At 57.0% G+C, this 16,206-nt stretch overlaps 5 protein-coding genes across 5 annotated transcripts; 1 reads left to right on the top strand and 4 right to left on the bottom strand.

Annotated features, from left to right (window-relative positions):
* The first annotated feature begins 1,031 nt into the window (after positions 1-1,031).
* On the top strand, positions 1,032-2,112 carry GGS23DRAFT_582489 (uncharacterized protein). The gene has a single exon (XM_051517234.1). The coding sequence runs from the start codon at positions 1,324-1,326 to the stop codon at positions 1,612-1,614; it is 291 nt and encodes a 96-aa protein (XP_051368796.1). The 5' UTR covers positions 1,032-1,323; the 3' UTR covers positions 1,615-2,112.
* Positions 2,113-4,827: 2,715 nt separating this feature from the next.
* Positions 4,828-9,289, bottom strand: GGS23DRAFT_614250 (P-loop containing nucleoside triphosphate hydrolase protein). The gene is made up of 4 exons (XM_051520633.1): positions 8,634-9,289; positions 8,337-8,575; positions 6,139-8,286; positions 4,828-6,070 (listed from the first exon to the last, which is right to left on the bottom strand). The coding sequence occupies exons 1-4, from the start codon at positions 8,797-8,799 to the stop codon at positions 5,042-5,044; spliced, it is 3,582 nt and encodes a 1,193-aa protein (XP_051368795.1). The 5' UTR covers positions 8,800-9,289; the 3' UTR covers positions 4,828-5,041.
* GGS23DRAFT_614244 (major facilitator superfamily domain-containing protein) lies at positions 9,290-12,459 on the bottom strand. Its single transcript, XM_051520632.1, has 9 exons — positions 11,888-12,459; positions 11,763-11,784; positions 11,624-11,699; positions 11,521-11,546; positions 11,379-11,454; positions 11,176-11,296; positions 10,550-10,911; positions 10,201-10,479; positions 9,290-10,125 (listed from the first exon to the last, which is right to left on the bottom strand). The coding sequence occupies exons 1-9, from the start codon at positions 12,147-12,149 to the stop codon at positions 9,781-9,783; spliced, it is 1,569 nt and encodes a 522-aa protein (XP_051368794.1). The 5' UTR covers positions 12,150-12,459; the 3' UTR covers positions 9,290-9,780.
* Positions 12,460-13,085: 626 nt separating this feature from the next.
* Positions 13,086-14,649, bottom strand: GGS23DRAFT_248031 (uncharacterized protein). Its single transcript, XM_051512234.1, has one exon. It carries the CDS (start codon positions 14,432-14,434, stop codon positions 13,292-13,294), a length of 1,143 nt encoding a protein of 380 aa, XP_051368793.1. The 5' UTR covers positions 14,435-14,649; the 3' UTR covers positions 13,086-13,291.
* A 359-nt stretch (positions 14,650-15,008) lies between these two features.
* GGS23DRAFT_248155 (uncharacterized protein) lies at positions 15,009-15,765 on the bottom strand. Its single transcript, XM_051512235.1, has 3 exons — positions 15,622-15,765; positions 15,374-15,554; positions 15,009-15,297 (listed from the first exon to the last, which is right to left on the bottom strand). The coding sequence occupies exons 1-3, from the start codon at positions 15,681-15,683 to the stop codon at positions 15,136-15,138; spliced, it is 405 nt and encodes a 134-aa protein (XP_051368792.1). The 5' UTR covers positions 15,684-15,765; the 3' UTR covers positions 15,009-15,135.
* Positions 15,766-16,206: the final 441 nt, after the last annotated feature.

The raw sequence follows: 16,206 nt of genomic DNA, 5'->3' as shown, positions 1-16,206 counted from the left end.
GTGTTATCGGGACGGTCGGAAAGGGTGGCTGGACAGGGGGGTGGAGGAGGGAGGCTCGGGGGTTCAAGCAATTAGGCGATCAGTTCCGCGGTGCCTCGTAAACCTGGTTCGGCAGTGAGGAATGCTGTCTCTTCAGCGCGCACGAGCAGGTATCATCTTCGCGGCTCGGATTTCCCCCTAGCAGGCGGCGCTAAGCACGGGGCGGGCGTGCAGCCCAGGGAGAGACGAGACGGCGACGAGACGACGGCGATAGTGTCTCTGCAGCGCCGATCAGCGACAGCAGGCGGGCGGAATGGGCGTAGCGTAAGGCGTTGGGTACGCAGACGGAGGGGATGTCAGCGGGTTTGGGGAAGAGAAAAAGTGGGAGAAGCGCGCGGTCGGGCCAAGACGGACGGGTCGGCGGGGGGTAAATTAGGCAAGGGACCGACCACGGGGTGAGGGGGGTGGGGTGTTGTCCCGGAGAGGGGGGGGGAGAGTACGCGTAGGAACTAGGTACCGCGTAGATACAAATAGTATTGCGTAGGTACCTACCTAGAAGTACCTAAGGTAGGTAACGCGACCGAGCGACGGCCCAAGCAAGGCTGAAGGAGAAAGCGGGGATGGCTAGTAAGCAGTAAGCACCCAACCTCAGGAAATCGACCAGAAACGCCAGAGCCAGCCGGCTGTGCGCTACGCCAGCCTGGTACCTGACCCGGGCTCACCGCGCCACTCACCGCGTGCGAGCCCCAACCCTAGCCTAGCCCCCAGCCCCCGACTGGTGCGACGCCACAAGTTCCCACAACTTGGACTAGTAGCCAACTGCGTCTTCCTTACGAGCTACAAGCTACGAGAACTGCGAACGCCTCACCTCTCTCCCCTTCTGCTCTACCACGCTTGGCGGCTCAAGGGGGCGTCCGTTGGCTTCTCTTGTCGGTCCCGTCTCGTCGGGAACCTCAGCTGGCGGCGGCGGCGGCGGACGGATCCCTTCGCGCTCCTTTTTACTTGAAACTGCCCAACTTCGCGCCCAGCACGCCACGCTCCTTGCCATGGGAGCCACATGGACGGCCGAGCCTGGAGACCAGGTACCTGGGTTCGGGTACACCGCCAGGCAAGCAGGTACCTCGCAGCTATCGGCTCTACCAGTCCGGCACAGGTACCTACCTAACCCGTCTGGGCGCCAGGAGGTACCTGCTCAGTAGGGCATTCCCCCGGTCGGGCGCCGTACATTGCTCGCCTCTGGACCTGGGAATCGCCGTGGGCGCATGGTCCCTCGCCGTCGGCGTGCGCCTCCTGTCATTATAGGTATGTAATTCATCAATATCAGCTCGGCTTCTTACCAGAGGCATGGTCTGGTCTGGCCTGGTTCTGGTCCTCCTGGGTGCCGAATCCCTACGCGTACACACCTACTCTACACGCAGCGCGCCACGGTGCAGATCACGGCAGTGCCTTAGGGACTGTCTATCCGGTCTCTTACCTACCTACCTAGGTACCTACCTCTTGGGCGTGCACAGTAGGAGTAGTGGTGTGTATCCACCGCCTTTTTCCCTCCTCCTCCTCCTCCTCCTCCCCCTCCTTCTTCCTCCTCCCCTGCCCTTGCGCAACGCCTCATTTGCCCAGCCTGCTCCGATTGCTTAGCTTCGCAGCGTGGCCCTGTCGCGGGAGTGGGCGTGGGAGATGAAGAAGCGCCAAATGGGTGTGCGATGATGCTGTGTCCGTCCTAGCAGAGTCGCACGCACCCAAAACGCAGCAGCGCACGGCCTGGCTGGAACCCTTTCCCATTCATTTCCAATCTCGGATCCGCGTGTTCGGGTCGGGAGACTCGTGGCACCGCAGGCGCTTTCGGGAGCGTGGATGGATTAATTCCCAGCCATTATAGGGGTTGGCCACCCTGAGCAACCGACCTACCTACTCCGTCCCTAGCATTTAGCGACAAACCCGGCAACCCGACAGGGTCCATGGATGTTATGGAAGTCTTGGGGAAAAAAAGAAGGATCAACTGATCGAAAGATTCTACCTCATCGTACGTATATCCCGTATGTCTCGTATGCATAGTACCGGTACTATGTAGCTATACCACCCGACGCATTATAGGTGACGATGGGTGTGATAGGTCTGCCTGCCTGCCTCCAGAACAGGTCGCTGTGACTACGTAGTATTCTTCTGCTCCCCGAGGCGTCCTCGTGACCGGCGGGGCCGCCAGAGCAGGAAGCGAAGCAGAGCGAGAAATGAGCGTGGTAGTCCCAGTCTGGAGAAATACCAGCAGATCTCGGATCATGATCTTCGCATCATCGCATGATCGCCAATCTGCCGCGCTGGTCCCGTGGCTCCGGGGCCGAGCAGGAATGACAGGAGGGAAAAGAGACGAGAAACCCTCCCCAAAAGGGAGCCGTCATCGTCATCGTCATTTCGCCTCCCCGGCCAGACCGTGGGTCCGGGAAATATCAGCTAACCCAACCGCCGCGTTGGGAAGAAATAGACTCATAAGCTGTTTGCCTGCTGCCGCTGGTCCCTTGCATCCTCGACGTCAGCTGCTCGACGGGGTCACCTCGCTAGCCCGCTGCGCGGTTTTGCATTCCTGAGCGGACGGGGATTTTATGGGATGGGCTCTTCCCGCCAAGGGGGAGAAGACCACCACTGACCGAATCCGTCTCGTCTCCTCCCACCCGTCTGGGACCCAGGACCTAGCTAGAACCCTCGTCCTCCGCCCGCGCAACTGCGTAACCTGTATGGAGACCCAAAGCAAACAGTCGCCGCCGGGACCGCGGAGAGGCGCCTCCTGACGTATGCACTGAAGTAGGCTAGCATTGTCCTGTGCGCCTGTATGGACGTTCGTGCGCACACCGACCCGGCGGTGCCCACTTGCCGAGGCATGCCTACAGTAAACCATGGCTACCTACCTCCCTCGCGCGTTACCACGGACGCACCCCATGTACTCAGCTCGACTCGTTGGGTATCGACGCGGTCGTCAGCAGGAGCGGCGATCATCCCGATACGGGCATCTTCTAGCGAGAGGCAGAGGGCACAGAGGGTAGAGGGCAGAGCAGCAGCAGCAGCCACCGCCGCCGCCGCCCGAAGCAGAAGGAGGATATCTTCCGCGCCTGGAACCTTCCAGCTTCCCACGTGCCGGCTCGAGCCCACGCAGGGCGCGGCGGCCGGATGTGCTGTCAGCGCCACCGCTGTCTCAGCTTACCCAGCTACCCGGTTAGAGAGCTCGCGCGTGAGAGAGAGAGGGAGCGGCAGAGGGAGCTAGAGAGGCGAGGAGGCGAGGAGGAGGCGAGAGGCGGGAGGCGGGAGACCAGAGTGCATCCCCGTCTCCCTCCTCCCACCCTCCCCGAATCCTACCTAACCCTCGCGCCTCATCTGCTAGCATATGTACCTGCCTACCCGTCGGCGCCTGCTTAGGCCTCTCTCAGCATTGCAAGGGCGAAGGAGAGGGAGAGGGGGAGAGAGCTCCCTGAATGCAATGCAGCTCGCCTGCTTGCCACTGGCCTTCCCTTATCTTACCTGCCTACCTGCTAAACCTTCCGATTAGTACATACATCCGGCCTGGCTACCTACCTGGCTGCCTACCTACCAACCTACCTAACCTACCAGTCTACCTACCTACCTCTTACTTACCTACCGACTAATATGAGGTATATTGTACATCCATACTACGTAGCACGCCGGTCCTCCACTCTGCGCCCCCCCCCCCCTCCCCCGGTCCGCTTCCAGCCCTGCTTATCCTATCCTATCCTATCCTATCCTGTCTTATCCTCTCCTAGCCTAGCCCAACCTGCCCCCCCCCATGCCGTGCTCCACGACATGGCACGACATTAGACATTCTTCCCCTTAGCCACCGTCTCGCGCCTCGTGGGCCGCGTCCGTCCTTCCTCGCAGCACACGGCGACGCTACATACCCTACTTACACCTACCTCCACCGGTGGGAATGCCTGTACGTGCGTAGGTACTGTACGTGCGCTACCCTAACCCGCGCACCTACATCGAGGAGGGGCGTCGATGTATCAGTACCCAAAAGAACTTCTCGGGGGGGGGGGGGGGAGGGGGCTTTTTGTTCTACCTACCTATTACTCACGTAGGAGGGTGGGGGGGGCCCAGTGAGTCAACCGGATAGGAGCTGAGATGCGGGTAGGGGTATCTACCGGTCTAGCCAGGTCCCCCCCCCCCCCCCTCTTGACCGGATACGCTTCGAAGCTGGTGATGGGACCGACGGACGGTTGTGTTTACGGTGAAGGCGTGGGAGCAATCTGGCAAACCGTTTTTGCTCCAAGTCGCCTCCACCGTATCGAGGCTCGCGGCATGCGGAGATTCTATATCCCCTTCCCCCCCTTAGCAGCCCTGTGAGCACAGCGTGGGTGCTTCGATATACTCGGGAGGGTCCTGCTGGCGTCATGATGGGAACTCAACGAGTGCCTATTGTGAGCTACCTCGGCGATTCTGTCCTATCCTACACAGCATGTATGAACTCAAACGTCGGCGGGTCCAGCGAGGATCTGAGGGCGTGCTCGTCTCGGCCCTACGATGATGGGCTTTGGAATTTTCTCAGAGGCCGAGAGAGAGAGAGAGCACGTAACTACCTAGTTCTCCGATCATTCCCACCTGAGAGAAAGTACGCACAAAGCCCCAGAGTCTAGTAGGTACTAGAGCGACGTGATACCTCGCGCACATCTCTCTGCGTACGTAGACAGAAACCAGTTGGAAGCCTTCTAGACTAAGTTTCGACATGTACAAATCATAAATCATCCGCAGAAATTCCAAGAGGTTGATCAAGGGTGTGATCGTCGTCCTTGTTGTCTTGCTGGCCACGTGGTCCGTGATAGTAGGCGACCGAAAGTCAAACAAGCTCGTAGAAAATAAGTCTAGGACATTGGACGTCGGGGCATCGTCGGGACTTCCTTATCCCGCTGTCGTTAGCCCCTGAGCTGTAGTTGTTGTGACGAGTCACTCCATACCGTCGCTCGTGAGGTCAATCAAATTCCTCGTGGGAGCCCCTTTTCCACCTGCCCTGTGCTGTCGAGCTGTCTCCGCCGCCATTGTGCCCCTCCCTAGGCTCCGGCTTAATCTACGAGCACGGCGACTTTGCAACGTCCCCCGCGTCGCTGTTACCCTCCTCCATTTTGAGTCTCTTCACCCTCGGCCCTGTCGCCGCATCGCTATTGTCACTATCCCAGCGCAAACCGGCGTAGGAGCCAGCGTCGTCCTCGTCCTCGTCCTTACCCTTTTCTTCCTCTTCGTCGTCCTCGTCCTTCTTCCTCTTGCGATCACTCACCTGCGTCCCCGCACTGCTGGCCCTCTTGACCATGGCGCTCATGCCGCCGCCGAACCTGGCCTCGGCCGCGAGCCGGCGGTCGATCTCGCTCAGTGAGAAGCCGTCGAGCGACGCCCGCGGTGCGCCCTTCAGCAGGTGGTGCGCGGTTGCGGGGCCGCGCACGGCGTCGTCGACGTCCTGGTCCGTGATCGCGAACAGCGCGTCCTCGCGGCCCGCGTCCATCAGCCCGCGCAGGGCGGCCAGCCGGCGCTCGCCCCGCGGGCCCGCGGCGAGTTCCGAGAAGTCCGTCTGCGGCAGCGGCAGCACCGCCGCCGGCCCGCCCCCGAGGCGCACCCGCAGCATCAGCTCCAGCGCCCGCTCGAGCACCGCCGGGTGCGCGAGGTCCGCCGTCTGCCACGGCGCCGCGCCGTCGGGCTGAGCCCCGTACGAGAGCGTCCGCCGCAGGTTGTTCTTCGCGTGGCTGAACACGCTGCGCTCGCTTGCGGGGAGCTGTTTGTACTCAAGATAATATTCCTGCCGGGTTTTGAGCTCCAGGAATTCCTCGTCGCTTATCGCCTCCTCGCTGCCCCCTTCCCCGGGCACAGGATCGAAGAGTAGTAGGTTCTTGTCCCGGAGAAGCTTCTGCCCCTCGGGGCTCTCCCACGCGTCCCGGACCTCGAACTGAAACAGATTGAGCAGGTGGACGAGAGCATCGCTCATAGGCCCCTGTGTGCGCGCAGCTAGTTCGGGCAGGATCTTTTCGACCTGTCTACTTTCCCGAAACATATGGAACGAGTTGTTTATCATGATCCTGCAGACCTTCACGTCGGATTTCTGGCCGACCTAGATCTTGTCAGCAGAGACGTACTGACGGATATTTTCGTTGAACGGTTCGCGTCATGGCTACTTACCCGGATAACCCGATGCACCGCTTGCCACTGGACTCGGAGGCTATGAGCCTGGGAGGCAACGAGGACCTGGTCGCAATTCTTGTGTAGATTCGAGCCCGCGAACCCAACTGTATACATCTGGATCAGTATCTGGCACGATTCATCTGTATCGTCGTTAAAGCTGGCAATAAGTTCCCTCCGTTCATCTTGGTCTAAACCCGCATGCAGGGTTTGGCAGTTGATGAGAAGGAATTGCAGTACCAACTCGTAGTAGTACGCGAGAATAGGAATGGATTCTGTGATCAGGAGCTTCTTGATCTTGCCATTCGGTCTCCTTTTAAGAACATTGCCCTTGACGAAATGTAGGATGTACCGTAGCACCGGAGAGGCACGTACCGCCAGCTTGATGTAATCCACTGCAATCCGTGGCATCGGACTCGTGCCCTTGTTTAGAAATCTAGCCAGGTGCCGAAGGTTTACCTTTGCCCGGCGCATAGACAAGACGTGCTCTGCCTTCGTACCGAAGCCGTGTCGGCCGAGGAGACCTTCGAGATTATAAACATCGAGTGAAGCAGCTGCGAGTTGAAACCGGCGATAAACAGCCGCGATCGGCAGGGCTTGTTTCCGCTCAGCGGTTCCCCCTTTTCCCTTTTCGCCCTTCGCCTCGCTTTTGCTCTCCCCGCCGTCCTTCTCCTTTTTATTCGCATGGAGTGAACACATAAAAAGTTTCGCTGCTAGTAGATATTCCTTCAAGAGTTTCAAGTGAACCTCCTGATAGACCACTTCTAGATCATGATCTAAGTGCACAGTAGCGGTAAAGTTGTCAACTCTCGGAAGCATACCTTCGAGCGACACTGGGCACCTCCTGGCCCAGTCCGCAAATATGTGTGAACTAGGTGATCTCCTTAATATCGCTAGCGAGTCGAAGTACTTGAGGTACTTTCGTGTTCGTTCCGAGTCAGCTGCCTTCTCGCCGGGCTTACAGATAGCCTTTAGTAGAAGAGACGGCCTGCCGGCCGCAAGATGGCAGTCATTACCTACTTCTAAGGAATCGAGAGTCTCCAGGTCATGTAGTTCTCGGATCTCTGTGTCCATCTGCTTTAGCTTTTGGGGGTTCTTACGTAGATATTTCTCCGGGCCATGCCACAGAATCCTGGCGAGCGCTAGGAGATCGACCAACGTATTCAAGCATGGCGTTGCTGTGATGAGGAGAGTGAATTGGCGCTCGAGAAAGTTGATCGATTTCCAACTTAGCGTTGTCGAATTCTTGATCTTGTGGGCCTCGTCCACAACGACGACAGAAAATGCCCGCCCTGCCTCCGCAAAGCTGGAGTAATATTCTCTCCGGAGGCCGTCGTCCTGTCTAACCTTGCATGTTCTCCTGGACCAAGTTTCGATAGACATAACGATGACTGTCTTCGAAGCGTTGTAATCGTCCTCGTTCCACATGTACTGCAACCGACGTGGCCAAGCCGAATTAAACTGCTGGGGAGTTAGTGAAATAACCCTTCGCTGGCTTAGCTTCCCCTCCAGACCGTTTCCGGATACGATAATCTTTTTTATGCCACGCGTGCTAGCCATTTGTTCAATCTCATCCACCCACTGCGCCGCCACGATCGCGCTCGGCGCTACGATGAGCATCGGACGGTACTTCTTCTTCCCGTCTTCGGACTTCTCCACGTTCAGTCTCTGACTTGCTAAGAGGTCCAAACAGGCAATGGTCGTCATAGTTTTTCCTAGACCCATCGAGTCGGCTAGGATCCCACCGCGGTACTTTGGGCTGCGTAGCCTTTTCCTGTTCTCTTTCTCAAATGCTGTCTTCTGTGGTGGCAGGAACCGTTTGGTTTCTGCATTCCACAAGGCTTTATCCTTAATCTTCAACACTGGGAGGGTCCCTAGAAATCTCGATAAAATCCAGACTATAGCGGTAATTTGGCTGTCGAAAAAGCCCCTACGACCTTCTTGTCCGTCTAGCTTAGGAAAAAGCGCCGACTTCCAGACAGTTAATTTGTTGTCACCGTATTCGCCGCATTTAGTCATGTGCAAGTAGACAGCGCATGCTTCAATAGGGGGGCCGAGACAGTTAGCAGATGACGAGATGAAGGCTTGCGCTACGGAGCCGACATCTTGAGTAATTTCGTAGTCAGGATCTTTATAGCTGTCCACTTCCTGTTTCCGTGTCAGTGAGAGGTAGTCTTGTCATCCCATAGTTCAAATACCTCTGCGTCTATTTCATGTTGAGTATCGGCTCGTATGGCTTCGCCAATCTTCTTAGGCACTTCTGGGATGGCCATCCGTACGGCTACAGACTGGCCCTCCATGATTTGACCGGTTATTTGGAAATTCCTCTCGGGTGAGTATTCACGCAATGCCTCATCGATTGCCCACATAGCAAAGTCTTGGTTAGCGGTGATGTTGTTAAGATCCACTGAGTAGTTGGAGTAGAAGCGGTTGACTTCTGTAGCTGAGATGTTAACAAGACCATCCCACTCCGCTCCGAGGACACGAGCTCTTACCGCTCTGGCTCCCGAGCATAGAACGCGGGTCTAGGCGTCCCCGGGAGATATGGTCTTCGTGGGATCGTTGTAGCGTCTCCCGGATTAGCCTCCTCATAGTCCTGGGGACGTATGTTTTCGGCGCGTGGGACGCCCCGGGTGCCGATGTCGCTTCCGGCTCCATCATGAGGGTCAGGTTAAAAACGGCAGTCCCAGATAACCTCGAGAGCGTGTGGTAAACCGAGGTGTAAATACAGGTGGACGCGTGTCAGAATTCGCTGTCGTAAAAAACAACGGCGGTATTAGATCAGATGATTTTGACGGGACATCCTTTGCGTTGATGAGGAATGTACTGTTCTGCGGAGTGAGCATTCATAGGGGAGCTAAGGAGGGAGGTGGTCAGGCGGGGGGCAAGAAGAAGGTGAGAAGGTCGGATTAGGAGTGGGGAAATACAAGATTGAGGCGGTTGTAGGTACGGTACGGGGGAGAAGCGAGGCAGTTTCCCAACTACTCTGATCTGTGGCCGATGTCTGTTATTTGATAGATGAATCGTAGATGTTGATGTGATGACGACGGTGATGATGAGGATGATGAGGATGAGGGTGGCAGAGGTGAGGGTAGTAACAGGGTATCGGTTTCGTAGTTGGCGAGCAGTGCCAGACGACGCTTCCCTTCGAAGGGGCGAGGAGGAGGTGAGAGGGTGAAGCCACGTTACTGGAGTCGCGGCAGGCGGGTTCGTCCTGCTTCAAGACGTGCCGGAAGGAAGCGTGGCTAGCGATGGAATGAACACGGAAACCACGGGGGATCAATAGCCCTTCGAGCAAAGGGGAAAGCGATGACCGAGTTGGCTGACGGTATCATCATGCGAAATAGTTGCAACACTGGGCACGTAGGTAGGTAGGTATCTTAGGTGAGTAGGCAAGGCACGTAGGCCATCCTTCTACGTAGTCTCAGTGAAGTGTCGGCAGAGGACAATTGTATCTCCTTTTTCCTGTCCTCAAGCCCAGTGTCTCTCGGTCGGGGTCTAGTACCTAGGTATCTACCTGTCGGCAATGCCCTCCGCGCACCCACCGACTCAGGGGAACCACCCGTGTCCGAAGTCGATCCGTTGTCTCCTACCGCCCATTCCCATCCCAAAGCTCAGATCCCGAGACAAGAAACAAGAGAGCTAGTACTTGAACCGGAACCCGTGCTGCGCGGCCTCGCCGGGCAGCGCGTTGATGGCGCCCTCGACGAAGATGCCCCGCTCGAGCTTTCGGTTGAGGCGCACGAGCATGAACCGCAGCACCGTCGCCGAGACGATCGAGAGGCACACGGTGCCGCAGTTGACCGACATTGCCACGATGTAGCGCGGCGCCATCCGGTCCTCGTACATGTACGACGCGTAGATGCTCGACGCGTTCGAGACTGCGTTGATGAAGGCGAGCGCCGCCGCGCGCTTGGCCGGCGGTCGCGGCAACGTGTTGCTGATCCACGCGAGCGCTACGACGAACGCACTGTAAACACCGGGAACCTAATGTTTTTTTTATGTTAGGCACCTAGAAGAAAAAAACGAGAGGTTGGGGAGGACCCTGTGCAGATGACATACCATGAGCATCATGGCTAGGTACCGGGGGGCGAGGCCCGTGGACGCAGCTGCGATTATGAACGCTGCCAGAGCGACGAATAACGACAGCGTGATGTGCCAATAACGCTCGCCAGTCCGGTCCGCGTGCCACGCATTGGCGAAGGTCGTGATGACACACAGAACATAGGGAGGGCAGGTGAGGAGTAGCGTGATTACGTTACTGTACCCCAGGGTCTTGACTACTGCCGGGAAGAAGTTGGTAACGGATCCGCTGGCGACGATGCCAAAGAGTAGGAATAGCTGCAGCAAGCGTACGTCAGCCACATGTATACGATATCCACGTATCCCACCGGCGTTCCGGCACACCTACCAGGACCCAAGTCTTGATGTCGGCGAAGGCTAGCCTGGCACCGTGCCAGAGCGACTGGTGCTCGCCATCGGCCCGGTCGTCCGAGCCAATATCTTCCTCCAGTCGCCAGATGGCCAACGCCCTCTCTTCTTCGCTAAGCCACGATGTCGTCCGGGGAAAGTTGGGAAGGACCCAGTAGGCCAAGAACGAGATCCCGACTGTGATGACCCCCTCGATGATGAAAAGCCACTGCCAAGCGCCCAGCCCTCTCGCGCCGCTCATGTTCTGCGTGATGCCGGCCGACAGCAGGCCCGAGAACGCGCCTGAGATGAGCGCACCCGAGTAGAGAATTGCCGTGCGCAGGCCGAGCTCCTTCCGTGTATCTGAGACGTGTTTTAGCATATCGACGGAGCGTAAGGGTCATGTCCTCAAGGATGCTCCAGAAGGAATTCCGAGAATAGAATGAGAAAGAGACGGAGGAGAGGGGGGATTACGCACTACACATACTGGTTAGCATCTCTCTATAGTCAACGGAGCCACGAGCAAAGATATGTTTCATGATACTTACCACCAACAACTCAAGTAGTAAAGGCAGCCAGGCTATCAACTAGTTAGACAGGAGTCCGACTCTGAGAATCGGCGGGAACCCTTCGTGGGACTGACGAAATAAGCGGCCTCGACGAAACCGAGGAAGAACCGAACGGCGATGAGGCCGCCGAAGTTGGTAACCGCCGCCGTCGCCGCCGAAATCACACCCCAGACCAACATCTGCCATCCTCGGTTAGCATCGTGGAGAGGATAAATATACTGGGATATTCGGTCACAGGCCCGTGCAGAAGGTGAGACGTACGCATGTCGGGAGATAGATGGCTGGCTTGCCAATCTTGTTCAAGAACAGGTTCGAGGGCACCTGCATGAGGAGATAACTACGAATTTCGATGGGCCAGTCAGTTGCTATCGCGATTACGCCTTGGGTTCTTGGATATGCTTACCCGACGAATAGGATACTGACGGCCGTCTAGGCGATAAGCGAGGTCAGTATAATCGCTTGATGATAGCCGACATGTCGGGCAGCAGCAGGGTAAGGTCACATACCTGGAATTCACTCGCGTTAGGGTCAAGATTCAGGTCTTCCGGCAGGCCAGCTAGTTTCGCGGCAGCGATGTTGTTTCTGCAGGCCATGTCAGTGGACGTCGTTCAAACAAAGAGTTATAACGTCATGAAGGCATCTGACCGGTCGATGTAATTCAAGATATCTAGAGCGCATAGCTGCGTTAGCTGTTGTCGGCAAATAATAGGCGTCACATCTAGCGACGTCGGACGTGCCGATAGGGTATGGGAGGAGAGGGATTGACGAACACATGAGAACGAGCATAGGGAGCAGGCGTAGATCGATCTTTTTCCTCAGCCGCCTCTCGAGCTCCTGGCGCTCCTCCGTCGTCAACCTGGCGATGATCTCGGGCGCTCTCAGCCCCCGCCTCTCAGCCGAATCCAGGTCCGCGGCACCACCAGAGGGACCGCTATGCGCGGCGGTGGCCTCGACATCTTTACCGATGGACCCTCCCTCCTCGTTGGAGGCCACCAGGTCTACTTCGCCTTTGTCGCTCGGCGGGCTCGTCATGTTAAGAAGCGTCGTGTTTTTCTTTTCCCTTCCCCTCTTTTTCTGTCTCCTTTCCCTCCCTGCGAGTTACTTGGAACGAGTCGAGAATACGATGTCCCGATATGTAGAGGAAAGAAAAACCCGAGCGCCTCGCGACAGCGAATAGTAGAGGGCGTCGAGGAACAAAGAGGACCCTGGGGACTATTTATCATTGGGAGATAGGGCTACCGGTCGATTCGATAGCAGCCGGGTAAGATGCGAGCTGCAGCATTACGGGATCGATACGACGCTGCGTATCTATCGCGGGTCGCGGACCTCTCACCAGCCTGGGAGGTTTCTAGAAAGGAAGAGCATTATACCGAGCTGTGTTGCGACGTGACCTGCAAACGTACACGAGGGCGCTGTAGAACCTAGCACGATGGGCATGGTACCCTAGCGATCTGGACCCAAATCTCTTCAACAAGTTGTCCCCCAACACCCCACGAGGAGGTCCTCGATGATCTGCTACAGTAACACCGAGACACGGCCATCGCAAAGGCCTAGGTTGACCGCACGGCGGCCTATTGGTTGTGGTTCACAGCTGTCCCTTGCTAGCTCGCTGTTACGAGGTGATCTTACCCGGTCGCTTTCGTTTTGCGGGGTTACCAGGTCATCTCCGTTCACTATCTCTCGTCCCATTTCCACCGTCCCCAGCAACCCCATTCCAGTCCGTCTGGATGTCCTTCGTCGTCGCGATCTAAAGTCGGGCTAGGAGCCGGTGGCTTCGTGTCCGATTGGTGACGCCGGTGCTATTCACCCGAGAGCGACACCTCTTAACCACCCCAGGTGGAGGGAGACGAGACAGGGTGGGATTTTCGGGACATGGTCTCGGTAGCATGTCAGTAGAATAGCGTTTTCTTCGCCACTGCGCCGCTGGGCCGCATCGGTGGAATCTGGGGACCCCAAATACTTCATAAAGCGACCGAGTCTTCGGAAATGGCAATCCGACAAGGCTCGAAGAGAGACGGTGAACACTTCCACTTGACCGAATCTTACTGAGAAAAAAAATGCCCTTTTAGGCATTACTCTAGGGTATCATATACTATAGTTACCGCCACCACCCCCACTCCCACCACCACCACTATTAGCAGGCGCTTTCACCAGGCCAGAAACGGCGAGCCGCGTCACGAAGTGTACAAATCCGACAGCAGCTCCATGCGCACGGCCTCGCTCTTCCCCCTCTCGAGCGCGTTTTCAAGCTCGGCCGTCATGATAGCGTTGATCTCCTCGACACGCTTCGTAATCTTGGAGCTGCCGAAGAGGTCTATGAGCTCGTCGAGGAGCCCGTAGCTCTTCTCGAGCTCCTTCTTCTCCTCCTCGAGGCTCGTGATGCGCGACCGGCTGTCGGCGTCGAAGCAGATGTGGTACATGCGGCAGTAGGCCTTCCACTCGACGGCGCAGTCCACCGCCTCGCCCTTGAAGAGCCACGGCCACATGTGTTCCCACACGCGGCCGGTGATGTAGTCGGTCCAGCCCGTCTGCACGAGCCAGTCCATGGTGATGCGGTACTGCGACCGCGGGTGCCGGCGCACGGCGTCGCGCGTGACGGCAAACTGGGAGCAGCACGGCCCCGCCAGGATCACGGGCACGTCGTTGGTGTGGAAGTTCTCGCTGAAGGCCTCGCGCATGTAGGGCTCCTCCTTCTTCTGGCCGTTGCCCTCGGCGGCCGACTTGGTGGTGTTGATCCAGTTCGGGCACGCGCCGTCCCACGACACGCGCAGGTTGAAGTACCTGCGCTGCAGGACCTGCTCGAGGTCGAGGTGCGAGAGCGCGAACGTCATGGACGAGTTCAGCGTGCCCTCGACGTGCCACGGGCTCTCGTCCGAGTGAATGAAGATGGTGATGTCGGGCAGCTTATCGTAGAAGTCGTACATGTAGGTGTGGTAGATTAGGGCCTCTCGGCCCTTCCTCGGCACGGGCGGGTGATACTCGGCTTCCATCGAGTCGCTGACGTAGCGGATGATGTTGAGGTTCGGTATCTGGATGTTCTGGGTCCAGGAGATGTCGTCCTGCTGTAGCGAGGCGACGACGAGGTTAACGGTGAGGTTGTTCCTGTTGTAGTGGGAGAGCGGGAGGCCATTCTCGGTCCGGTTGGTGGCGTCGGAGCCAGCTCTCTCGCGCGAGTTCTCTGCAGCCGACACGGGATGCTGAACCGCCCAGCGGCTCTGGAAGAGCAGGTAGAGTGCAGGTATCAAGAGGATAGCCAGAAGAATCAATATCCAGCGGTGGGGCGCGCAAAGGCGGCCCCTGTCCCTTAAGAATACCATAGGACGGAAAGCGATCACGCATCATTCCGTGTCAACGTGTGCGCGGCTACTTTCTGCTGCTGCGGCTCTCGTCGACTCTTCCTTTGTGGCTACCTCGACCTGGGGATTTACATTGGACAAAGGGAGGCTGGGTGAATGGCTATCGCGCGGTACGGTACGGTATAGTATGTTTACAGAAACACAGTGGAACGTATTGGTACGAGGGTGAATGATCTGAAGCTGTCGGGTTGGAAGGCGGGCCGATTGATTGATTGATTGACGGATGGGTTAACGGTTAGAAGGTAATAGGATGGCTGGATCGAGGAGGAGGGCGACGCGTATTTTTCTTTTCGTCGCAAGAGAAATTGAATTAAGAAGGGAAAAAAAAAGAAACTCGAAACCAGGTACGGCAAATATTCGCGCGAAGGAGACGCGGGAGGTTAACAATCAATGCCTTGGCAACGGTTGAGGAAAAAAAAAAAGGAGGATATGGAGAGCAAGACGATGGATTGCTGCTATGTTATGTCCCAAGCACAGGCTACTTCTGACCACCTCCCCCCCATCTCGACTCCATTGTTTTCTGATTTAATTTCGAGACGCGTGCACGACCGTGGAGAGGAGAGAGAGAGAGAGAGAGGAAAAGGATGGAGGAGGGAGAGAGAGGGCTTGCACAAAGCCCCCTTTATTTGCGCCAGTGACGTCCTCACTGTGGCTGTACGTCGTTACGCCTCTCTCTCGCGTCCCTTGTTGACGGGATTAAGCAACGAATCACCATGACTCGTCGGCATCAATCCCCAAGCTATGTTCCTGGTATGGCTGGTGCGAGACCAGAAGGATAACTGTGGAACAGCCCCCAAGGCGCCAGACTGTGCCTGAACTGGGTGCTAAGCTGGGTAAAGGGGGTCGTCAGCCTCCGTCCAAGAAAGGCAAAGAGGAAGAAGATGGGGAAAGATTACCCACCTCAATTTTAATCCGAGGCCCTCGACCACTTGCCAGCCTCCGTCGGTCAGCCGCAGGAGGAATCTCTTGTTTGCCGTCGCACCCATTAGCCTGGCTCAACCCCCTATAAGCTGGGATGAGGAGCCCAAGAGTTTCATACAGATCGCTTCCGGATGCGGTGGGCTGGCCCACCGCGTTTCTCCTGGGCATTTTTATTCGTGCCTCTCAGCCGTCGAGACAGAGCCCAGGATGAAGAATTGCATAGTTACCTAATGCCTACCAGGTAGCACATCCATAAGGGTGTGAGAGGGGAGCGGGCCAAGATGGACATGTGACCCGTACTGGGAGAAAACAGGGACGTTGTATGTGAAGGGGGAAAAAACAGTTCTCTCCACCTCGCTACTTTGTCCTCTTCTCCCAATGGAGATATATGTTTCTCCGGCACTCTTCGCCCGTGGCTATGTGGGAAGCTGCACTACGTAGTACTGTGTAGGAGCTATGAAGTATGTATGTAGGTAGGAATGGGGGCATGGAACAGCCTCACCGCCTCTACTGTCTGTTCCATCAGTGACGAAGCTGACACCACGTAACCACACAGACACAGCCCTACCACTAACCACCACACCACCACACCACCAACCAGCCTGAGCATGCACCCAGCACGGCTGCCTGGCGGGTTTAGTGCCGGAAAAGCGCTGCCGAAGACGTCGGTGGTTTCATTGTTTCGTCGTCTTTTCATGTTTCACTGCGCAGGCATACATAACAATGCGTATATCTTTATGTCGTGCACACAACAGGCAGTTATGCAGCCATGCGCGCATTTGTGCACACGTACATGCGATGCGTAGAAGTTA

This window comes from Durotheca rogersii (genome assembly GCF_024521655.1).
Source record: "Durotheca rogersii strain YMJ 92031201 chromosome Unknown GGS23scaffold_26, whole genome shotgun sequence".
Lineage (NCBI taxonomy): Eukaryota > Fungi > Ascomycota > Sordariomycetes > Xylariales > Xylariaceae > Durotheca > Durotheca rogersii.
The sequence above is the reverse complement of the archived record's forward strand: the minus strand, read 5'-3'. Positions and strand labels throughout refer to the sequence as shown.

Excerpts from the sequence above, each read along its gene's own strand:
- GGS23DRAFT_248155 (XM_051512235.1), bottom strand. The coding sequence starts at position 15,683 with ATGTCCATCTTGGCCCGCTCCCCTCTCACACCCTTATGGATGTGCTAC. Across the intron at positions 15,555-15,621 it reads TGCTACCTGGTAGGCATTAG|GAGAAACGCGGTGGGCCAGC; the intron begins GTAACTATGCAA and ends AAAAATGCCCAG. Across the intron at positions 15,298-15,373 it reads GGCCTCGGATTAAAATTGAG|CACCCAGTTCAGGCACAGTC; the intron begins GTGGGTAATCTT and ends TACCCAGCTTAG.
- GGS23DRAFT_614250 (XM_051520633.1), bottom strand. The coding sequence starts at position 8,799 with ATGATGGAGCCGGAAGCGACATCGGCACCCGGGGCGTCCCACGCGCCG. Across the intron at positions 8,287-8,336 it reads AACATGAAATAGACGCAGAG|GAAGTGGACAGCTATAAAGA; the intron begins GTATTTGAACTA and ends ACACGGAAACAG. Across the intron at positions 6,071-6,138 it reads CGGTGCATCGGGTTATCCGG|GTCGGCCAGAAATCCGACGT; the intron begins GTAAGTAGCCAT and ends GACAAGATCTAG.
- GGS23DRAFT_614244 (XM_051520632.1), bottom strand. The coding sequence starts at position 12,149 with ATGACGAGCCCGCCGAGCGACAAAGGCGAAGTAGACCTGGTGGCCTCC. Across the intron at positions 11,785-11,887 it reads CCCTATGCTCGTTCTCATGT|ATATCTTGAATTACATCGAC; the intron begins GTTCGTCAATCC and ends TATGCGCTCTAG. Across the intron at positions 10,480-10,549 it reads ACATCAAGACTTGGGTCCTG|CTATTCCTACTCTTTGGCAT; the intron begins GTAGGTGTGCCG and ends CGCTTGCTGCAG.
- GGS23DRAFT_248031 (XM_051512234.1), bottom strand. The coding sequence starts at position 14,434 with ATGGTATTCTTAAGGGACAGGGGCCGCCTTTGCGCGCCCCACCGCTGG.
- GGS23DRAFT_582489 (XM_051517234.1), top strand. The coding sequence starts at position 1,324 with ATGGTCTGGTCTGGCCTGGTTCTGGTCCTCCTGGGTGCCGAATCCCTA.